The sequence below is a fragment of the Coloeus monedula genome (assembly GCF_965178545.1).
Source record: "Coloeus monedula genome assembly, chromosome: 38".
Classification (NCBI taxonomy): Eukaryota; Metazoa; Chordata; class Aves; order Passeriformes; family Corvidae; genus Coloeus; species Coloeus monedula.
Genome location: NC_138818.1, coordinates 808,917 through 828,702, shown reverse-complemented (window position 1 = coordinate 828,702; position 19,786 = coordinate 808,917). Strand labels below are relative to the sequence as shown.

At 59.2% G+C, this 19,786-nt stretch overlaps 2 protein-coding genes across 3 annotated transcripts; one reads left to right on the top strand and one right to left on the bottom strand.

The window, feature by feature from the left end:
• Positions 1-1,435: 1,435 nt before the first annotated feature.
• LOC309584245 (antigen peptide transporter 1-like) lies at positions 1,436-7,756 on the bottom strand (the record flags this gene model as incomplete). Its single annotated transcript, XM_082300204.1, has 10 exons — positions 7,445-7,756; positions 6,982-7,084; positions 6,559-6,904; positions 5,912-6,109; positions 5,284-5,412; positions 4,471-4,677; positions 3,829-4,002; positions 3,132-3,291; positions 2,294-2,430; positions 1,436-1,654 (listed from the first exon to the last, which is right to left on the bottom strand). The coding sequence occupies exons 1-10, from the start codon at positions 7,539-7,541 to the stop codon at positions 1,436-1,438; spliced, it is 1,770 nt and encodes a 589-aa protein (XP_082156330.1). The 5' UTR covers positions 7,542-7,756.
• Positions 7,757-8,044: 288 nt separating this feature from the next.
• On the top strand, positions 8,045-15,613 carry LOC309584249 (antigen peptide transporter 2-like). 2 transcript variants are annotated; one of them, XM_082300208.1, is made up of 12 exons: positions 8,045-8,122; positions 8,391-8,949; positions 9,554-9,662; positions 9,740-9,870; positions 10,339-10,544; positions 11,083-11,280; positions 11,664-11,792; positions 11,871-12,059; positions 12,283-12,456; positions 12,832-12,991; positions 13,281-13,408; positions 14,037-15,613. In XM_082300208.1, the coding sequence occupies exons 2-12, from the start codon at positions 8,448-8,450 to the stop codon at positions 14,235-14,237; spliced, it is 2,127 nt and encodes a 708-aa protein (XP_082156334.1). In that variant the 5' UTR covers positions 8,045-8,122; positions 8,391-8,447; the 3' UTR covers positions 14,238-15,613. The 2 variants fall into 2 exon arrangements, with proteins under 2 accessions (XP_082156334.1, XP_082156333.1); XM_082300207.1 differs by having other exon boundaries at positions 14,031-15,613.
• Positions 15,614-19,786: the final 4,173 nt, after the last annotated feature.

The following is a 19,786-nucleotide window of genomic DNA, read 5'->3' as shown; positions in this document are numbered from 1 at the left end:
CACCAGTAACGTGCCTCAGACTGACCCCCAACTCACAGGAACCCCAATATAGTCCATCCCCGTGTTCCCAGTGACACCACTAACACAGGAGAGCACATCCCAGTGCTCCCACTAGCGTAGCACAGCTCATCCCAGTCCTGCCAGTAACACGGGACACCTCATCCCAGTGCTCCCAGTAACACCAGTAACAGTTGTTCAGCACAGTTCAGCCCAGTGCTCCCAACAGCAGCAGTAACCCCGGTGCCACCTGCCGTCCAGCCCCAGTGCTCCCAGTAATATGGCATAGCATGACCCATGGCTCCCAGCACCACCAGTAAGGCCCATCCCAGTGACACCAGTAACATGGGAGAGCCCATCCCAGGAACCCCAGTATAGTCGGTCCCAGTGCACCCAGTAACACCATTACGACCTATCCTCGTGCTCCCGGTTAACACCACCAACATCAGTATCGTTTGTCTCACAGCTCCCAGTAACACCAGTAATGCAGCACAGCCCCTCCCAGTTTCAGTAACACCAGCAACCCAAGTGCCACTTGCCTCGCGTCTCCCAGTGTTCCCAGTGACACCAGTATGGCCTGTCCTAGTGCTCCCAGTGACACCAGTAACATGGCACAGCCCACCCCAGTCCTCCCAGTAACACCAGTATGGCCCATTCCAGTGACATCAGTAACCCCAAAACCCCCAGTAAGCCTAACCCACAACTCCCAGTAACACCAATATGGCCCATCCTGATGTTCCCAGTGACACCAGTAACACGGCACAGCCCACCCTAGTCCTCCCAGTTACACCAGTATAGTCTGTCCAAACGCTCTCAGTAACACCAGTAATGTGGCACAGCCCAACCCATGGCTCCCAGTAACACCAGAATAGCTCGTCCCAGTGCTCCCAGTGCCCCAGCACAACCCCTCCCAGTGCTCCCAGTCCGGGCGTGGCCGTGACTCACTGCCCCGGCAGCAACAACAACAGCGGGGGGGGGCTCCTGGGACCCCCCAAAAGGCCGGGCTGGGGGACGGACGTGGGTGGGAGCAGAGTGGGGGGAGCACCCGTGTCCACCCGATGTCCCCCCGAGTCCTCCCCCTTTTCTCCCCTCCGCGTTCCCCCCCCCCCCCACCGCGTGCCCCCCCCGCCCCCGCCAAGGAATTTTCTCCAAAAACACGATGAGCTCATGGGGGGGGAGGGGCGGCGGGGCCCCGCCGGGGGGGGTCCCGGCCCCAGCCCCACTCCCGCCACGCTTATTATTTGATTTATCGATTTGTTGATGTACAGGTTTGTAGATTTATTGATTGATTTCACACTCGGTCGCTGCCACAGCCCTGGCCCCGAAGTCACCCTCTCCCCCACGGTGTCCCCATCCTTGTTCCCCATGTCTCCACTGCCCCTCCCCCTCCAGCGCCCCCATCCCTGTTCCCATTGTCTCCATCCCCAGTGTCCCCCTCCTAGCCCTGGTCGTCCCCCTCCCCATCCCCGGTGTCCCCCTCTGTCCCCCACGCGAGGGTCCTTAGCTCCCCGGGGGTCCCCAGCTCCCGCAGCCGGCCCCCCTCCAGCAGGGCCACCCTCGGCGCCCGTTGGGCCAGGGCCACCCGCCCTGTCACCAGCAGCACTGCCGGCCCCTCCCCTGTCCCGGGACCGCCGGGACACAGCAGCTCCTGCTCCACCTGCGGGGACACGGCAGGGTCAGGGCACAGGGGGACACGGGGGGATGTGGTGGAGATGGGGCACATGGGGGTGTCAGGGGATCCCAGGGTGGGGAGCACAAGTGAGGGACCTGGGGAGTGGGGACATGTGGACCCAGAGGACATCGGGTCCAAGGGGACTCTGGCTTTGGGGTCATGTGGGACCCAAGCGATACGAGGATGTATTTGGCGACATTGGGACCAAGGGGACACAGGGGCAGGGTCCAGGGAATTTGGTGACCCAGGGGACCCCAGGAGACATGGGAGACAGCAATCAAGGGGACACAGGGAGTGAGAACAGAGGGGACATGGGGCACAGGGGAGACACAAGGATTGAGGACCCAAAGGACATGGGGAGCAGGAACCCAGAGGACATGGGGGCAAGGAAGGGACCCAGGGGATACGCAGGGACCAAAGGGACACAGGGGCAGGGATCCAGGGAATTTGGTGACCTAGGAGACCCCAGGGGACATGGGGGACAGCAATCAAGGGGACATGGGGAGTGGGGACCCAGGGGACACATGGAGGACATAAGGATTGGGGACCCAGGGGACACAGGGAGTGGGGACCCAGAGGACATGGGGGATGGGGCCATGTAACACGGACAGGGCTGTGACCCACCTGGTGCCGGGTCACAGGGTCGAGTGCCCGCGTGGGCTCATCCAGCACCAGCACTCGGGGGGTCCTGAGCAGGGCCCGGGCCAGCGCCACCCCTTGCGCCTGCCCCCCTGAAAGCTGCATCCCCCGCGGGCCCACCTCTGGGGACAAAGGGAACACCATGGGAACGCCACAAGGACACGGTGGGGACACCACGGGGACATCGTGTGGACACATTGGGGAGCCGCACCCACTGTGCACCCACGTTTTGGGAGACAGGGAGGGGACAGGGAGGATGCAGAGAGGGGATACCGAGGCGACACCAAGGGGAATTGGGAGCAGGCAGAGAGCAGGCAGTGAGAGGACAACAACGGGACACAGTGGTGGCAGCATGGGGACACTGAGGGGACACCATGGAGACACATTTGGGACACAAAGGGGAGACACTAGGGATATGTTAGGAAGCTACACCCCCTGCACCCTTAGCTCTGGGGTGCACAGGGAGAACAAAGACAGGACAGAGAAGGGACAGTGAGGAAACAGAGAGGACATGGACGGGACAGCATGGGGAGACCATGGGGACACTGTGGGGACAGTCAGAGAATAGTGAGGGGACAGAAGGAACATGGTGGGGAGACTGTGGGGACATTACAGACACCTTGGGGATGGTGAGGCAACACCATGGGAACAGCAAGGGACACTGTGGGGACACTATGGGAACATCGTGGGGTCACGATGGGGACACATTGGGGAAACTGGGGAGATCAAGAGGACACCTTGGACACATTACTGGGACACCTTCAGGACATCTTTGGGACACATTGGGGACACTACAGGGGGACCATGGGGGCACTTGCTGTACCTGTGTTGTAGCCATGAGGCAGCTGTGCGGCCCAAGTGTGCACTCCCACCCGCTGCGCTGCTGCCATCACCTGTGTCCACTCCTTGTGCCCCCAGCCCAGCGTGATGTTGGCACTGAGGGAGCGAGACAGGAGGGACGGGCACTGCAGGACACCGGCCACCTGCAGGGACAGGGAACATGGGAGGACATGGGATCACAAAGGGATTTGGCAGGGACAAGGAGGGGACATCTGGAGACATGAGGTGGTGGCAGGGTCATGGTGAGGCTGGCTGATGACATGGGGATCGCTGTGGAGAACTGTGGGGGACACAGGAGTGACCCAGGGGTGGCAGTGGGGATGTGTTGAGGACACAGGGTGACATGGTAGTCATGGCTGTTGGGATAATGGGTGACCTGGGGGTGGCCATAGTAACCCACTGGTGACACAGGGGTGGAATTGGGGACCCAGGGGGTGGCACTGATGCACCCACTGGTGACCTTGGGGCGGCAGTAGGGACCCATTTGAGGCACAGGAGTGACCTGGGGGTAGCAGTGGGGACTTGTTGAGGACCGGGTGTAGACCCACAGGTGGCTCTGGCGACATGTTGGGGACAACAAGTTGCCCGGGGTGGCCATGGGAACACATTGGAGAGGTTTGGTGACAGGGGGATGGCAGCAGGGGATGGATGGTGACCCAGGGGTGGCCCGTGTGTGTCACCTGTTGCCGCAGAGCGGGGTCTGCGCGGGGGGTCAGGGGGGTCCCGTCCAGCAGCACCGTCCCGCCCGCCAGGGGGCGCAGCCCCAGCGCCGCCGCCACGAGGGAGCTCTTCCCGCCGCCAGGGGGCGCCAGCACGGCCACGACCTCCCCGGGGCGCAGCGACAGCGACACCCCCTGGCGGCGGGAACAGGGATGGCACCGACACCCCCGGCCCACCCCGGCCCAAATCCCCCCGTGTGCCCCCCGCGGTCCCCGTGTGCCCCCCGCGGCCCCAACACCCCCGGCCCACCCCGGCCCAAATCCCCCCGTGTGCCCCCCGCGGCCCCAACACCCCCGGCCCACCCCGGCCCAAATCTCCCCGTGTGCCCCCCGCGGCCCCAACACCCCCGGCCCACCCCGGCCCAAATCTCCCCGTGTGCCCCCCGCGGCCCCAACACCCCCGGCCCACCCCGGCCCAAATCCCCCCGTGTGCCCCCCGCGGTCCCCGTGTGCCCCCCGCGGCCCCAACACCCCCGGCCCACCCAGGCCCAAATCCCCCCGTGTGCCCCCCACAGCCCAAACACCCCCTGTCCCACCATGTCCCATGTTCCTCCATGTTCACAACACCCCTATGTCCCCCCATGCCCCTATGTCACCCATCACCTTGAGGACTGGCTCGGACTGCCTGGGGTACGTCATCCAGACATCCTTGAGGCACAGGCCTTGAGTCTGTATGGTCTCCTGGGCCCGGGGGGTGACAGGTGATGGTGGCCCTGTGGGTGCCACCATCCTGGCCTGCTCCAGCAGCTCCAGGAGTGTCTCAGAGGAGCCAACGGCCTTGGCCAGAGTCGGAAGATACAGGAGCACGCCCTGGGAACATGGGGGACATTGCGGACATGAGAGACACAGGGACATGGGGAGGACACATGGAGACATAAGGTGACACGTAGCAGCTATGGCATGGCCTGGAGACATGGGAGGACTTGGGGGATGCAAGGGACATTGGGGACAAAGAAGACAGTAGGACATGGCAGGACATGGGGGGACATTGGGGACATGACAGAGCCTGGGGACAAAGGGGAGCATGGGGGAACATGGGGACAGGGAGAGGCACAGCCAGGTGCGGATGGGGCTTGGGGACATGGAGGGGACACAGCAACATCATGTTGGAGACTGGGGGGAAACATGGCTGGGACAGGCTGGGGACATGGATGGGGATGTAGGGACCTGGTGGGAACATGGCAGGTGCACACTGGGACATAAGTGAGGGAACATGGGGACATGGAAGGCACACAAGGAGGGGCTGGGGACACAGGACACAGGGATGGGAACATGGTCAAGAGGACATGGGGATATCACTGGGAGGATGTAGGGACATAGGGACATGGTGGGAGGACATAGGACACAGTGACTCGGGGAATGGGGTTGGGGGCAGGAGAGGACACACTGGGGACATGTAGGAGACACACCCATCACCTCCACAGCCCTCGTGAAGTGCAGCTGGCACATGAGGACAGTAACCAGCTCCCCACGGGTGACAGTCCCTGCGGCCACCAAGTATCCCCCCAAGAGGAGCAGCGCCAGCTTCAGGGCCAGTGCAGGGAACTGGGGACACAGGGACACAGGGTGTCAGCCCAGCCCTATGTCACTGTGTCCCCCAGCCCCATGCCACCATGTCCCCTTCCCAGGCCACCCATCTCATGCCCCTCAGCCCCAGGCCACCATGTTTTCATGTCCCCTGTTCCCACACTGCTGGTCCCCATGTCCTGCCACCCCGATGCCACTGTCTCCCTGTGTCCCCTGGCCCATTTCCACTGTGTCCCTGTGTCCCCCAGCCCCTGTCACCACGTCTCCCATCCCTGTGCCACCATCTCTGTATCCCCATGTCCCCTGTTCCCATGTCTTCATCCCCTTGCCACCACATCCAATGTGGCCTCCTGCTGCCATGTCCCCATGTCCCCTATTCCAATGCCACCACATTCCCATGTCTCCCAGCCCTCTGCCACCATGTGCCCTTGCCCCCAGCCATGTGCCAACATATCCCCCATTCCCACACCACTGTTCCTTATCCCCCTGTGCCCCCAAGGTCCCCATGTCCCCATACTCCACTGGCCCAGCGCCCAGCTGCATAGGCCAGCGCCTCCATCTGCTCCAACTGGTGTTCCTGGGCGAGGCGCTGCCGGACGCGCGCCGTGACACCAGCCTCATGCCCAAAGGCCCGGACAGTCTTCATGGCCCTCAGTGACTCCAGGGCCACTGCAGTGGTGCTGGCTTGTGCTGCCCGCACCTGCCGTGCCAGGTCCTGGGGACACAGGGGACAGGGGGTCACCTCGGGGTCACAGCGGAAACAAGGAGGTCACCATGGGGACACAGAGGGGCCACCACAAGGATGGATGGGGACAGGGGGTCAGCACAGGGTCACCGTGGGGTCACAGAGGGGACAGGGGGTCAGCACAGGGTCACCATGGGGCCATGAGGGGACAGGGAAATCACCTCATGGTCACCATGGGGATGGGGGGTGGGGGGACAGGGAGGGGACAGGGGACAGGAGGAGGTGACAGTGGGCATAGGGAAGTGACAACAGGCACAGGGAGGGGACAGAAAGGACTTGGAGAGAACTCAGGGTGCAGGTAAGTGATAAGGGGCCCAGGAAGATGACAAGGGGACAGGGAGGTGACAGTGGGGACAGGGAGGTGACAAGGCACATGGGGAGGTGACAAGGGCCCCTCACACCCCATGTCCCCTCAGTACCTGTTCGATGCGCCCGACGATGCGTGGCAGCAGCAGGAAGAGGGGCAGTGCCAGGAGGGTGAGCAGGCCCAGCACCGGGGACAGCCAGGCCACCGTGGCCAGCAGTGACACAGCCCGTGTCAGCGCCCACAGCCCCGGCACCAGCGCGTCACCCAGTGCCGAGTGCGCCGCCTCGGCGTCCCCTGTCACCCGCTCGGCCACCGCGCCTGGCGTGTCCCCCAGGCTGCCCCCCGGACCGGGCAAGTCCCCACGCAGCACCGCGGCCACCGCACCGCGCTGGAGCCGGTCCCGCGCCCGTGTCAGCGCCACAGCTGCCATGCTGTCACAGACCAGCTCGGTGATGGCACTGCAGGGACAGCAGGGTCACGGGGGCACGGGGTCACTGGCACCTCGGGGTGTCCCCGTGACTCCGGTGTCACCCACCTGCCGAGCCCCACCAGCACCAGGGGCCACACGGCTGCCATTGCGTCCTCCTGTGTCACCTGGTCGGTGACACGGCCCGTGAAGTATGGGGCAGCCACCTCACCTGTGGGGACATAGCATCAGGGTAGGGGTCTCGAAACGCCCCAAAACTGCGTGGTGACCCCAGAACTGGGGGCTAAGGCCCGAAAATTGGATCCTGACCACTCCCAGAATTGTGTGTTGAGTCCCAAAACTGGATCCTAATTCCCCAAATTCGGTCCTGACTCACATATTAGTTTCTGACCTTCCTCAAATTGGGTCCTGTCTCCCCCAGATTGGGTCCTGACCCCTCATATTGGCCTTACAACCCCCCATCGGGTCCTGCCCCCCCCTCCCGCCAGTCACGTCCCCACCCTTCACCCAATCGGATCCCGAAGCCCCTCAAAGGGGTCCTGCCCCCCACCAGGTCGGGGTCCCCGCGTACCGAGGGCCGAGGCCGACATCAGCCCCCCCACCAGCATCCAGCGCCCGCGCTCGGGGCCCAGCAGGGCCAGGAGCCGGCGTGTGGAGGGAGGCAACATCGGGTGTAGGGGACCGGTGGGTCCTGCTGGGTCCTGGTTCTGCTCCCACTGGGTTCTGGTGGGATCCCGGTTGGTTCCAGTGGATCCCAGACGGTCCGTGTAGGTCCCGGTCCTGCTCCCAGCGTGTCCCAGTCTGGTCCTTTTGGGTCCCGGAGGGTGCTGCTATGACTGATGCCGCCCCGCTCCGGCCCGGTCTCTTCCCAGCTGCCGCCGCGATTTCCCGGAAAGCCAAAAGGGGGCGGGGCGGGGCCGGCGGGAATCCCCTGGAATCCCAGCCTGACCCGCCCACGCTTGTATCGGCGTCTCTGATTGGTCAGTGTGGAGGTGACATCATCGGTTGCCGGGCAGAGGGAGCCGGAGCAGGTTGTGAGCAGGAGGAGGCGGTGCCGGGAGGGGGCGGGGTCTGGGCGGGGTTTGGGCGGGGTCTGGGCGGGGTCTGGGCGGGGAGGGGGCGGGGAAGGGGCGGGGAGAGGGTGGAGGAGGCGGGGCCAGAGCGGAACGGGCGGGGCTCGAAAGCGAAACCTCAACGGACCTTTCTGGGAGCTACTGGGGGGCTGAGCTGGGGGCACTGGTGTGGTCTGGTGAGTGCCCAAGCTGGACTGGAAACACTGATGTGGGCTGGGGAGCTGAGAGGGCTGGACTGGGAGCACTGGTGTGGACTGGGGAGCAACCCAGTCTCCACTGGGAGCACTGGGGTGGACTGGCGAGCGCCCCGTCTGGACTGGGAGCACTGGTGTGGACTGCTGAGCTCAGGGGGCTAGACTGGTAGCACCGTAGTCTAGAGTGGGACCACTGGTGTGGACAGGGGAGCACCCCAGTCCTAACTGGTTTTAACTGGTGAGTTCACAGGCTGCTGATCCTTCCCCGAGGGCCACCTAGGGAGCACTGGTCTGCACGGGTCCCGCCATGGCGCTGCCGTCCGCAGCTCTCCTGCCCGGCCTTCTGCTGGTGGCCGATGCCGTGGCGCTGGTGCTGCTGGTGCCGCTGGTGCCGCTGCTGGCTCCGCTGGGCGTGGCGGGCGCGTGGCTCGAGGCCGCCCTGCGCCTGCCCGTCCTGGCCGCGGCCACGCGGCTGCTGCCCCCGCGCCGTCCCTGCGGAGCCACCGCGGCCGCCGTCACCGTCGCCGCCACCCCCGCGGCCTTCGGAACATTCCGGCACCTCCTGGGGCCGCCCGGGGCTGGCTCGGGGCTGTTGGCGGCCGCCGCGCCCGCCTGGCTCGGGGTCACCCACGCGGCCGCCGCACTTGCCCTGCTGGCCTGGGCCACGCCCCCGGCCCCCGGCGGTGTCCCTGAGACCCTCGGCGACGTTCCCAAGGCTCGTGGCACCGTCTGGCGCGTTCTGCAATTGACCTGGGAGGAGCAGAACGTCGTTGGAGCTGCCTTCCTCTGCCTCGTGCTGGCAGCCATTGGTGGGTGACGTGTGGTGGCAGGTGCTAACACCCCAAATTTAGGTTCTGCAGTCCCAAATTGAGAAACCCCCCCCCAGTTTGGGAACTCCCCCCAAATTGGGTGCTGGCCCCTAAAAATTTTGTGCTGAGCCCCTAAATAGGTGATGACCACCCTAAAATTGAGTGGTGACCCCCCTAAATTGGGAGTTGACCCCTTCAGTTGGGTGCTCACCCTCCAAATTGGGTTCTGACCTTGCAAACTCGACTGTTGATCCCCCAAAATTGGGTGCTCACCCTCAAACTTAGGATATGATGCCCAAAAATGGATATTGACCCCCAAGACATTGGGCCCTGATTTCCCATTCTTAGGTTCTGACCCCTAAAATTGTGTGCTGAGCCCCCAAAAATTGGTACTGACCCCCTAAACTGGGTCTCAAACCCCTAAATTTGGCACTAAAACCCCAAAATTGGGTCCTGATCTCTCTAAATTTTCTCCTGCCCAAATTGTGTCTTGCCTCCCCAAAATTAGGTCCTGATTCCTCAGATTGGGTCCTGCCCCTCCCAAATCAGGGTCCCCCTGTGTCAGTGGTCACACCTATGGTGACATGGCCTTGGTGACACCCAGGGGAGACGATGGGACCATACGTCACTGGGAAGGTGCTGGATGCCATCGGGAGTGGGGATGGACTCACCGCTGGAGCCGTCGGGATGGTGGTGGCTGCCGGAGCTGCCAGGTGGGTCACAGCATTCCCGGGGCCTGTCCCCATGTCCCCAGCATCCCTGATGTCACCATGTCTCCATGTCCCCCCAGTGTGCTGTTTTCCGGGTGCCGTGGGGGGCTCTTCATGCTGTTGAAAGCGCGTCTCCATCAGAGCCTGAGCCTCCGGCTCTTCTCTCACTTGGTGCGCCAAGACCTGGACTTCTTCCAGGGAACCCCGGCAGGTAGTGGGGCACAGCCCAGCCCCAGCCCACCTGTCCCATCCCATCCCAACTATCCTGTCACCCCAGTCCCCATCCCAGCATTCCATCCTGTCCCCACCATCCTACCTCCATCCCATCTTATCCCATCTGTCTGTTATCCCATCCCCATCCCATCCCATCTTCCTGGCTTCATTCTACCCCAATGTCCCATCCTGTCCCAATCCCACTTTCCTATTCTATCCATTGTCCCATCCCCATTATTTTCATTCCGATGCCTCTCTCCCATTGCATCTTCCCACCTGCATCTCACCATCGCCGTCATCCCATCCCACCATCTCCATTCCCACCATCCCATCTCCACTGTCCCATCCCACTTTACCCTGACCATCCCCATACCCATTGCCATCATCCCATCCCCCTGGTCCCCATCACATTATTCCCATCCTGTCCCCATCCACCATGATCCCAGTCTCTTTTCCTGCCCTGCAGCTGAGCTCGTGGCTCAGTTTTCCATGGAAGTGCCACGGGTGTGCATGGCAGCACCAAGTGGAGCCAACCTGCTGTTCCGAAGCCTGGGAATGGCGCTGGTGGTGGGGGCGTTCATGGTGGGGCTGGCACCGGGGCTGGCGCTGCTGGCGCTGCTGCAGCTGCCCCTTGAAATCGCCACCCACCGCATCCAGAGTGCCCGGAAACAGGTCAGGAATACAGGAGGGAAACAGTGGGAAGGAGACACAGAGATGGGATAAGTGGGTGGGAATGCTGGAGATGGGATGGAGGCCAGGGGAATGGGATGGTGGGAATGCTGGCATGGGGATAGAATGGAATGGTGGAGATTGGAATGGTGTGGATGGGAAGGGAAGGATGGGATAAGGCGAGATGGTGGGGAAGAGACAGGATGGTATGGGATGGGATGGTGTGATAAAACAAGGACAGGGGTTGGGATGGGGTGGTTGGATGGGGACCGGGGAGATGGGAGTGGGGATGAGGACCAGAGGAATGGAATACTGAGAATGAGGATGGTGGGGATGGGAATGAGTGGGGATGGGAATGGTGGGATTAGGACTGAAAGGATGGATGGGAATGGTGGGGATGGGAGAGAGGGGTGTAGGATGGTGGGAATGCAATAGTGGGGATTCAGTGGGTGTGGTGGGATGGGAATGCTCAGGACAGGATGTGGATGGTGGGCCAGGAAGGTGACCTGGGAAAGTTGGAGATGCCCCAATGCTGCCACAGGCACTTCAGCGATCCATGCTGGAAGCATCCGCCCGGACAGCCTCGGGGGTGCAGGAATCTGTTGCCGCCATCGAGACAATCCGTATGTTTTCGGCGGAAGAGGAAGAGGAGGAGCGGCACAGATGGAACCTGGCCAAGGAGCTGAGGCTGAAGGAGCAGATGGAGCTGGAGCTGGCACTCTTCACCCTTGTCGAGAGGGTATGGGGGGACTGGGAATGGGAATGAGGACACCAGGATCAGGGATGAGGACACTGGGAATGGGGATACTAGGAATGGCGACACTGGGACCAGGAATGGGAAACCAGCAGCTGAGATAGGGGCACTGAGAGCAGAGTGGAGACACCAGGCATGGGGACACCAGAACAGGGACACTGGGATCAGGAATGGGCATGCCAGGAATGGGAATGGTGACATTAGAAGCAGGATGGGGACACTGGGACAAAGGTTGGGAACATTGGAATCAGGAATGGGGACATCAAGATTGGGACGGGGACACCAGGAAGAGGAATAAAGACACCAGGAGCGGAATGGGGACACCAGGAGCGGGATGGGGACACCAGTATCCATGTTCCCACCCACAGATGCTCCAGCTGGCCATCCGGGTCCTGGTGCTCTTGCGGAGCCACCAGCAGCTCCGTGATGGATACATCACTCCTGGGGTCCTCGTCACCTTCCTGCTGTACCAGGACACAGTTGGCAGCCATATCAAGGTGATCCCATGGAATCCACATCTGTCTATCCATCCATGCTTTTGTCCATCCTGGTGCCACCCCCTTCGTTGTCCCCAGGTGCTGCTCTACGGCTTCAATGAATTCCTGAACAAAGCGGCTGCCGGACAGAAGATCTGGGAATACCTGGATCGGAAACCCACAGGGGATGTCGGGGGGACGAGGGAGCCCCCTGAGCTTCAGGGCCACGTCACTTTTCAGAAGGTTTCCTTTGCATATCCTGGGAATCCAGAGCACCCTGTGCTGAAGGTGGGTCTGGGGGGAGGTGAGGTTTCCCAGGGGTGGGAATTCTGACGTCATTCCACAGGACACATTCTTTGAGGCAGATGCAGTGGAAGATTGTGCATTCCCAAGGGTGGGAATTCCAGCATCATCCTGTCCGTCCCACAGGATGTGTACTTTGAGGTGCATCCCAGGGAGGGTGGGATTCCAGGGGGTGGAAATTCTGGCATCACCTGTCCCCATCCCACAGGATGTAACCTTTGAGGTGCGTTCCGGGGAGGTGACAGCGCTGGCGGGGCCCAATGGAAGTGGGAAGAGCACGGCTGTGGCACTGCTGGAGCGGCTGTGGGATCCTGGGAGTGGGAGGGTGCTGCTGGATGGGATCCCGCTGCCAGAATATGAACACCAGTACCTGCACCGGAAGGTAGGGACAGCAGAGACACTGAGAACACTGGGAATGGAATGGGGACAGGGATGGGGACACTGAAATGGAATTGGGACCTGGGAAGCATGGGTGGGGCCATCAGGAGCAGGAATGGGGACACTGGGAAGAGGGATGGGGACACTGAAGCAGGATGAGCACAACAGGAAATGGGATGGGAACACTGGGAAGCGGGGTGGGGATGACAGAGATGGGGATGGGGAAAATGGGAAGTCAGGGATGGGGACACTGGGGACACAGATGGGGACAGTGGGATCAGGGATGGAGACTATGGGGACACCAAGGTAGGATGGGGCTGTGGAAGGGATGGGGACACCAGGAGCCAAGACGGCATCACAGAGCTCAGGGCTGGGGCAGGTGGTGCTGGTGGAGCAGGATCCCGTCCTGTTTTCCGGAACGATCCGTGAGAACGTCCTGCTGGGGCTGGAGCACTGTGAAGAGTCAGAGCTGCGGGAGGCTGCCACTGCTGCCGGAGCCATGGACTTCATCCAGGGGCTGGAGCGGGGCTGGGACACCGGTGAGAGCCAGGGGGATCCCAGGATCCTCTGGCAAAGATGGGAGAGCATGGTGGGTGGCAGATGGTGGGGTGTGGGGGGATCCCTGAGGTCAGATCCCACTGATCCCATGGGATTGCTCCCACAGTGGTGAGGGAGTGTGGGGGATACGTGAAAATGGGGGGACCCCTCTCAGGCTGGGATCCCACTGATCCCAGGATCCCCCCCAGAGGTGGGGGAGCACAGGGGGTGAGGAGAAGAGGGGGAACCCCGGGGCTGGATCCCACTGATCCCAAGGGATTGCTCCTGCAGAGGTGGGGGAGCACGGGGGGCAGCTGGCGGCAGGGGAGCGGCGCTGCATAGCCCTGGCCCGGGCTCTGCTCCGGCGTCCGGCCGTCCTCATCCTCGACGAGGCACTGGATGATGGAGATGAGGGGGCGGTGAGTGGGGTGGGATGGAGGGGGTTGGTCGGGATAGGGGTGCAATTGCTGAAAATGGGGTGTGATGGTATGGGCATGGAGAGGTGGGATGGCTGGAATGGGATGGTGGGATGGGGACTGGAGAGACGGGATGGTGCGAATAAGGGATAATGGGGTGGAATGGGAATGATGTGATGAAGACAGGTATTGGATTGGGTGGCATGGTTCAACAAGGTGGGGAAATGGGACAGGATGGTAGGATGGGAATGGTGAGGATGGGATGGAGACCAGGGGTGTAGGATGGCAGGAAAGTAGAATGAAGGGATGAAAACAAAGAGATGTGATAGGGTGGGATGGGATGGAGTAGGAATGGAGGGGATGGGAATGCTGGGATGAGGACAGAGACATGGAATGCAATGGGAAGGGTTGGGGTGGTGGGAGTGGGGTGGAATGGAACAGTCAGGATGGGGATAGTGTGGACAGGATGGCACAATGGGCATGGGAGGTGGGAGATAGGATGATGGGGATAGGGTGGGACTGAGAGGAATGGGACAGTGGGGTGGGATTGGATGGTTGGGATTGGGTGGGACCAGGTGGGACTGGGTAGGACTGAGTTGGATGGGATGGGATGAGAGTTCTTCAGCCCCAGGCACAGCGCTGGGTGCGCACTGGGCTGGCCCGGACCGTGCTGGTCGTGTCCCACCGGCCACGGGTGCTGGATGCGGCCGATCGCCTCGTGGTGCTGGAGCGCGGAGCCGTGGTGGAGACGGGAACGCCAGCAGAGCTGCGGGAATGCTGTGGGGCCTACAGCCGCCTCCTCCTTGGCAGAGGCCCCCAGGATGGGCAGTGAGAAGGGGGCTGCGTCCGGCCGGTAATAAAGGGGAATCGGCCCCAGTGTCCCCATTCCTGGTGTTTCTGTCCCCAACCAGCTCCTGGTGTCCCCAGTCACAATGTCCTGTGAATCCCTTATCCCCATGTCCTCTGGATCCCAACTCCCTGTGTCGCCTTGGTCCCTGTGTCCCCAACATGTCCCCTAGGTCCCCACATTCCCTGGATCTCTGTGTCTCCTGGATCTCCATTCCTCATGTCTCCTGTATCTCCATTCCTCATGTCTCCTGTATCCATCCCTGTATCCCACACGTGCAGATTACCTCTATCCAAGCCCCACCATGTCCCCGTGATCCTTGGTCCCCATGTCCCCCATGTCTGCTCCTGGACACGGGACACCGAATGGGAAACAAATCCCAAAGGATGGGTCTGGGTATGTGTGTCTGTTATGATCCAGTTTAAACCCAGAAGAGCAAAGAAAATTAAGTCTCCATGTATAAACCAGAAAAAACTTTGAAGGTTCAAAATATACCCAAAAATGAGATTAAAACCAAACGGGGTTAGATGTTGGTGCCAAAAAATTGGTATGTTTTATTTAGTAGTAAAAGAGGCAAACTGAAAGTAAGAAAGAAAGACAAAAAGAAAAAAGAAAAACAAAAAAAATGAAAGAAATAGAGAAAGAAGTGTGCATGGGCACTAGGGGGACAGGGAGAGAGTGACAGGGGTTAGGTAGAAGCATATCACCCATCCAAGGGTCCCAGCTTTGTCTCGTTGCTCCCCTCCATCTGGTCTGCTGGTGGTGAGGGTCCATGCCACGCTGCCGCACACCAAAGAGTGCAGAATCCCGTGGACTAATACACACTTTGGGCAGGTGGGAACGCCCACGTGCCTCCCTTGCAGGGGCCAGCTTGACACACTGTCCCTTGCAACACTGAGGGTGTGTTGCATCATCTCTGGTGCAGGGTCTGGGGGGGGCCTTTGATGGGCCTTATCACCCCCTCTGTTCTTCATGTGGATGCAGCTTCTCCCTGGGTGAGGACCCCTCAGCTGGGTTCCTTTGCACAGTGGAGGATGGGCAGTCACTGCGCCTCTGACCAGAGCCTTTTCCAACACACATCCAGAGCCTCTCTCCCTGCCACCCTTTGGTGCAAGGGTCTGTGCGAGCCAAGCAGCTGATAGCCCTGGGACTGTGTCCTCCACCCCAAAGGTGCTAAGCTTGATCCGTCTGAATTTATTCTTCTCCCCCAGCCCAGACCTGAGTCGATTTTATCTTACCTTCATCAGTGAGCAGTGTGTAGGGCCTCTCAGAGCCTCATTCAGGGTGTGGTAGTCTTCTCTGCAGCTTTTGTAATACAGTTTTGAAAGTCTTTCATTAAAATGTTTAAGCCATAAACTATATTTCAGTTTCTGACAGTGTCATATCTTCATCCCACTCCTGCTGTCCCCACTCCGAGTTCCTGGTGTCCCCAGTCCTCTCCCAGTGTCCCCCTCCCTATCCCCAGCGTCTTCATCCGAGTCCCCCATGTCCCCTTTTCTGTTCCTGGTTCTCAGAGAGGAACTGCTGGGCACTGCAGGAGGGAACCGGGATTTATTGCCCCAAACGAGGGTATTTTCACACCAGAATTAAAACATTTGGAATAATTGTGATTCTTGTGTTTAAAACATGGGAAAACAGGAAGTCAAGCTGTTGGGAAGAGCTGCTGCATGGTGGGTGGGAGCAGCAGGATGAGCTCTGCCAGCAATTTGTGGCTTTCTGCAGCGAGAGGGAAGGGGTTGGATCTGGCAGCATGGATCATTCAAGTGGTGATTCCTGCCGGCATGAGAGTGAGGGTTGGTGTCACCCTGTCCCTGTCCCCATCCTGCAGGCTGGATCTGGCGGAAGAGCCCATAGAGAGCAGGAACTACTCTGGAATCCCACCAGATCCTACTGTATCCATTCTGCCCCAATTGTCCTCCATCAATACCACCCAATCTGCTTTGGAATCCCCCCGATCCTGTTCTGGAATCCCACTTCGATGCTGCCCCAACCATCCCAACTGATCCTCCTCTGGAATCCAGCCCAGATACACTCTAGAATTCTGCTTGATCCCAATCTGGAATCATGCCCTGGTCTGGAATCCCACCCTATATTCCTTCTGGAATCCCTCACAGATGCTGCTGTGTACCTGCAGTCAAGCAAGCAATTGGTTTCTCTGCCTGTTTCTGCAGAATGAGAAGATCCATGAGATTCCAGCATGGATCACACACTGGGATTTATCTGCATGGAGGGGATCCAGAGCTGGATCTGCCACTGGTACTCAACTGGCCACTGCGTTGTAGCCATTCCTCTCCCTTTTCCCTATGGAATTAAAGTGTGATCAGCAGGCACAGCACAGGATCCCCAGAATGCTGTTGGGCAGATCGGTGCTCGTCCCCAACCAACGTCCCACGTTACCAAATTGGACCTTCCAGATGCTGAATCCAATGAGGATCATGACACAGCAATGACGGACACAGCGACCATCACCGAGATAAGATTCCAGCATGATTCCAGCTCTGGGAAGCACAAGATGGTGAGAAGGGGAAGGGGAACCCCCACCCTGCTGCTTTGCATTCCCAAATTCCTCATTCCCAAATTCCCAATTAACAGATTCTGCATTCCCGGCTTTACCCCAGATGAACATCCCAGGCTCCAGCATTCTGGGATGCTCCACCTGGCACTGGTACTGCTCCCACTCCCTTGGCAGTGCCTCCGTCCTGGCCCAGGTGTGGAAGGTGCCATTGCTGTTGGGAATGATTCCACCCCCCTCATTCTCCTGATCCTGGATTTCCTTTCCTCTTCATCCAGCTGATCCTGATGGTCCTGGGGCAGAATCCGTACACGTGGCAGGACAACACTAGGATCCCATGTTCCACTTTTCTGTACACATGGATGTCAGGGGGTTCTGGGAATGGGATAATGGAGAAATCCATCCATGAAATTCTGATGGGAATGGGACAATGGTGAGATCCACCTATGGAATTTCAATGGGAATGGGATGGAGGTGAAATCCATTCACAGAATTCCCATAGGAATGGGATGAGTGTGAGATCCATCCATGGGATTCCCGTGGAATTCCCGTGTTCCTGAATTCTGCCCTCCCAAATTCTACATTCCCCTGGGAATTCCACCCCCATATTTGCACCCCAGTACTAATGTACTGTACAGTACCAATATCCAATGTATTTCTAAAGTCATTCCACATAGATGTGCTCTAGGTAATTCATGCTGTTGTCAGCCACAACCCCTTCAGATTCCCAGCACCCCCAGGTGATCCAGGCAGCACCGTCAGCCACCACCAAACTCCTGCATCTCAGCTTGAAGATGAAAACCCACCCATCATGGCCTTCCCCACGGATTCCATGGATGTTCCCATTGAACAGGAGGTTGCAGCTGCAAACCTGCTGCAAATGCACTGCACTGTGTGGAGATCTGGAGAGGTGGATCAGACCCATGGAGACCCACGGAGTTGCGTCCCAGCCCCAGGGAGCCCCATCCCAGCCCTATGGAGCTCCAGAGTCTGATGGAGACCCACAGATCGCATCCCAGCCTCACAGATTCCGCCAGACCCTTGCTCCACCCTCCCACCCCCACTGTGGTTATCTCAGGCCCACAGCATCTCCAGGTTGCCGACAGCCACACACTGGTTCCCCTTGGCAATCCAGGTCTGGGTGTCCCAATATTCCATCATCCACGGCACCTTTGGCTCCATCCATGCCCTGCTCACTCAAAAGGGTTCCTGTCCATGTACCCCATGGCCACGTATGGGGAAACCCCAAGCTGGGCTCTGACACTGGACAGGAATCACAGGGTGTGGAGAACTGGGGGGACACAAAGGTTGGGGGGTCCCAGGGGGCCTCATGGATCAAGGAAAGGGAAACGGTGTAATAAATAACAGAGAATAGAAATTCTCAGTTCCCCTGAAGTTGCTGGATAGAACTTCAAGACTGACTGGCAAAAAAGATAAAAGGATGTAAAGGTGTGCACCACAGGATGATAATTGTGGCTGGAACCAGTGAAGAAACAGATAAAAGACTACAGTGGGTTTTTTGGCAAGTTACATAACAAGGAGCAACAGTGCATGCCCAAGGAAAAAGTTCCAGGAAAGGTCACCTTTAATATCAAAGCATTTAGTGAATATGACCACCAGAGTCTCCTTTAGATGACCCTCCAGGACCATAAAACAACTTCCAGTAGGAGGCAGATGCATGCAAATGAGTTCTAGGAAAGTGATGTTTCTGTATTTAGCTAGGAGATACATTGTAATGAATACGTATGATTATGATGCATAAATATCTGGTTGTAAAGTCTCACCTCAAACACTGAATAAGGAGATATCCTCCATGTGTCCTGCACAGACAATGCCTGCTCTCTAATGCTTCAGATTGTGTTAGAAAGTTTATTTTCCAGCAGATTTCGGTATCAGGGAAAGCTGGGAAAGCCAGAAAAGGGATGTGGGGATCCCAAGATCAAGGAAAGGTGGGCGCAGGGGCTCCCAGTGTCAAGGAAATGGGGAGAGCAGGGATGGCTGGAAGGTAGGTCCAGAGGGTCCCTGGTACTGAGGAAAGAGGGGGTATGGGGGATGAGAAAGGCAGGAATGGGGGTCGAGGGGCTCCCAAGGTGAAGGAAAAAGGGGAATATGGGGTCTGTGAGCGGCGGGGTGGCCGGGAAAGGGGATGCAGGGTGTTACTGGTACAAAATAAGGGGATGCAGGGTGTTACTGGTACAAAATAAGGGGGTGCAGGCGTCTTCCAGTGTTGAGGAGTGGCCAGAGGGGTCCGGGTACCGGGAAAGCGAGCTCAGGGAGGTCCCAGTGCCCGGGAATGGCAGCTCAGGGGGTCCCTATACCGGGGGTCCCACTCACCCCCCGCCACCCCCCCAGACCCAGCGCTGCCGCCCCGGCCCCGCCCCCAGGGCGCCTCGGGCCGCGATTGACAGCCCTGCTGGCCAATGGAAGGCCGCGTCTGCAGTGACGTCACGGCGGCTCGGGCGGGGCGTGAGCGGCACCGGGAGCGCGGCGGGGCGAGGGCTGCGGGTCGCCAAAAAATCACCGGCCAGAGCATCGCTGAAAAGCAGATTTAATGTAAGCGACAAGATGACAAGGCTCGTTGGCAAGGTTCGCTGTACGGCTACAGACAGTTAAGGGAGACCGAGGGGAAAAGAAAGAAAACAACAACAACAAAATCCAGTCAATCAAAACAGAAATTAACTGTCCGTGTGTGTGTGTGTGTGTGTGTGTGTGTGTGTGTGTGTGTGTGTGTGTGTGTGTGTGTTTAGGTGCGTGTGACAAAGGATAGAAAGGGCAAGGATAAAAAGGAATGTGGCCCAAAAGCTTGACAGCTCTCAAACTGAACAGTACTTATATCTTAACAATTTGATGTCAAGTTGTATTCCTTTATTAAATTGTTAACATATAACTTAAAATAAACTTACATACAGGCCTAACTTAGTTAGATATCTAAGGTACTTTAACACCTAAGACAGCATAATTTCTCCCAAATTTGCTATGGCATGTGCACACAAGAAAGCACACAGATACAAAGAGTCAGTAC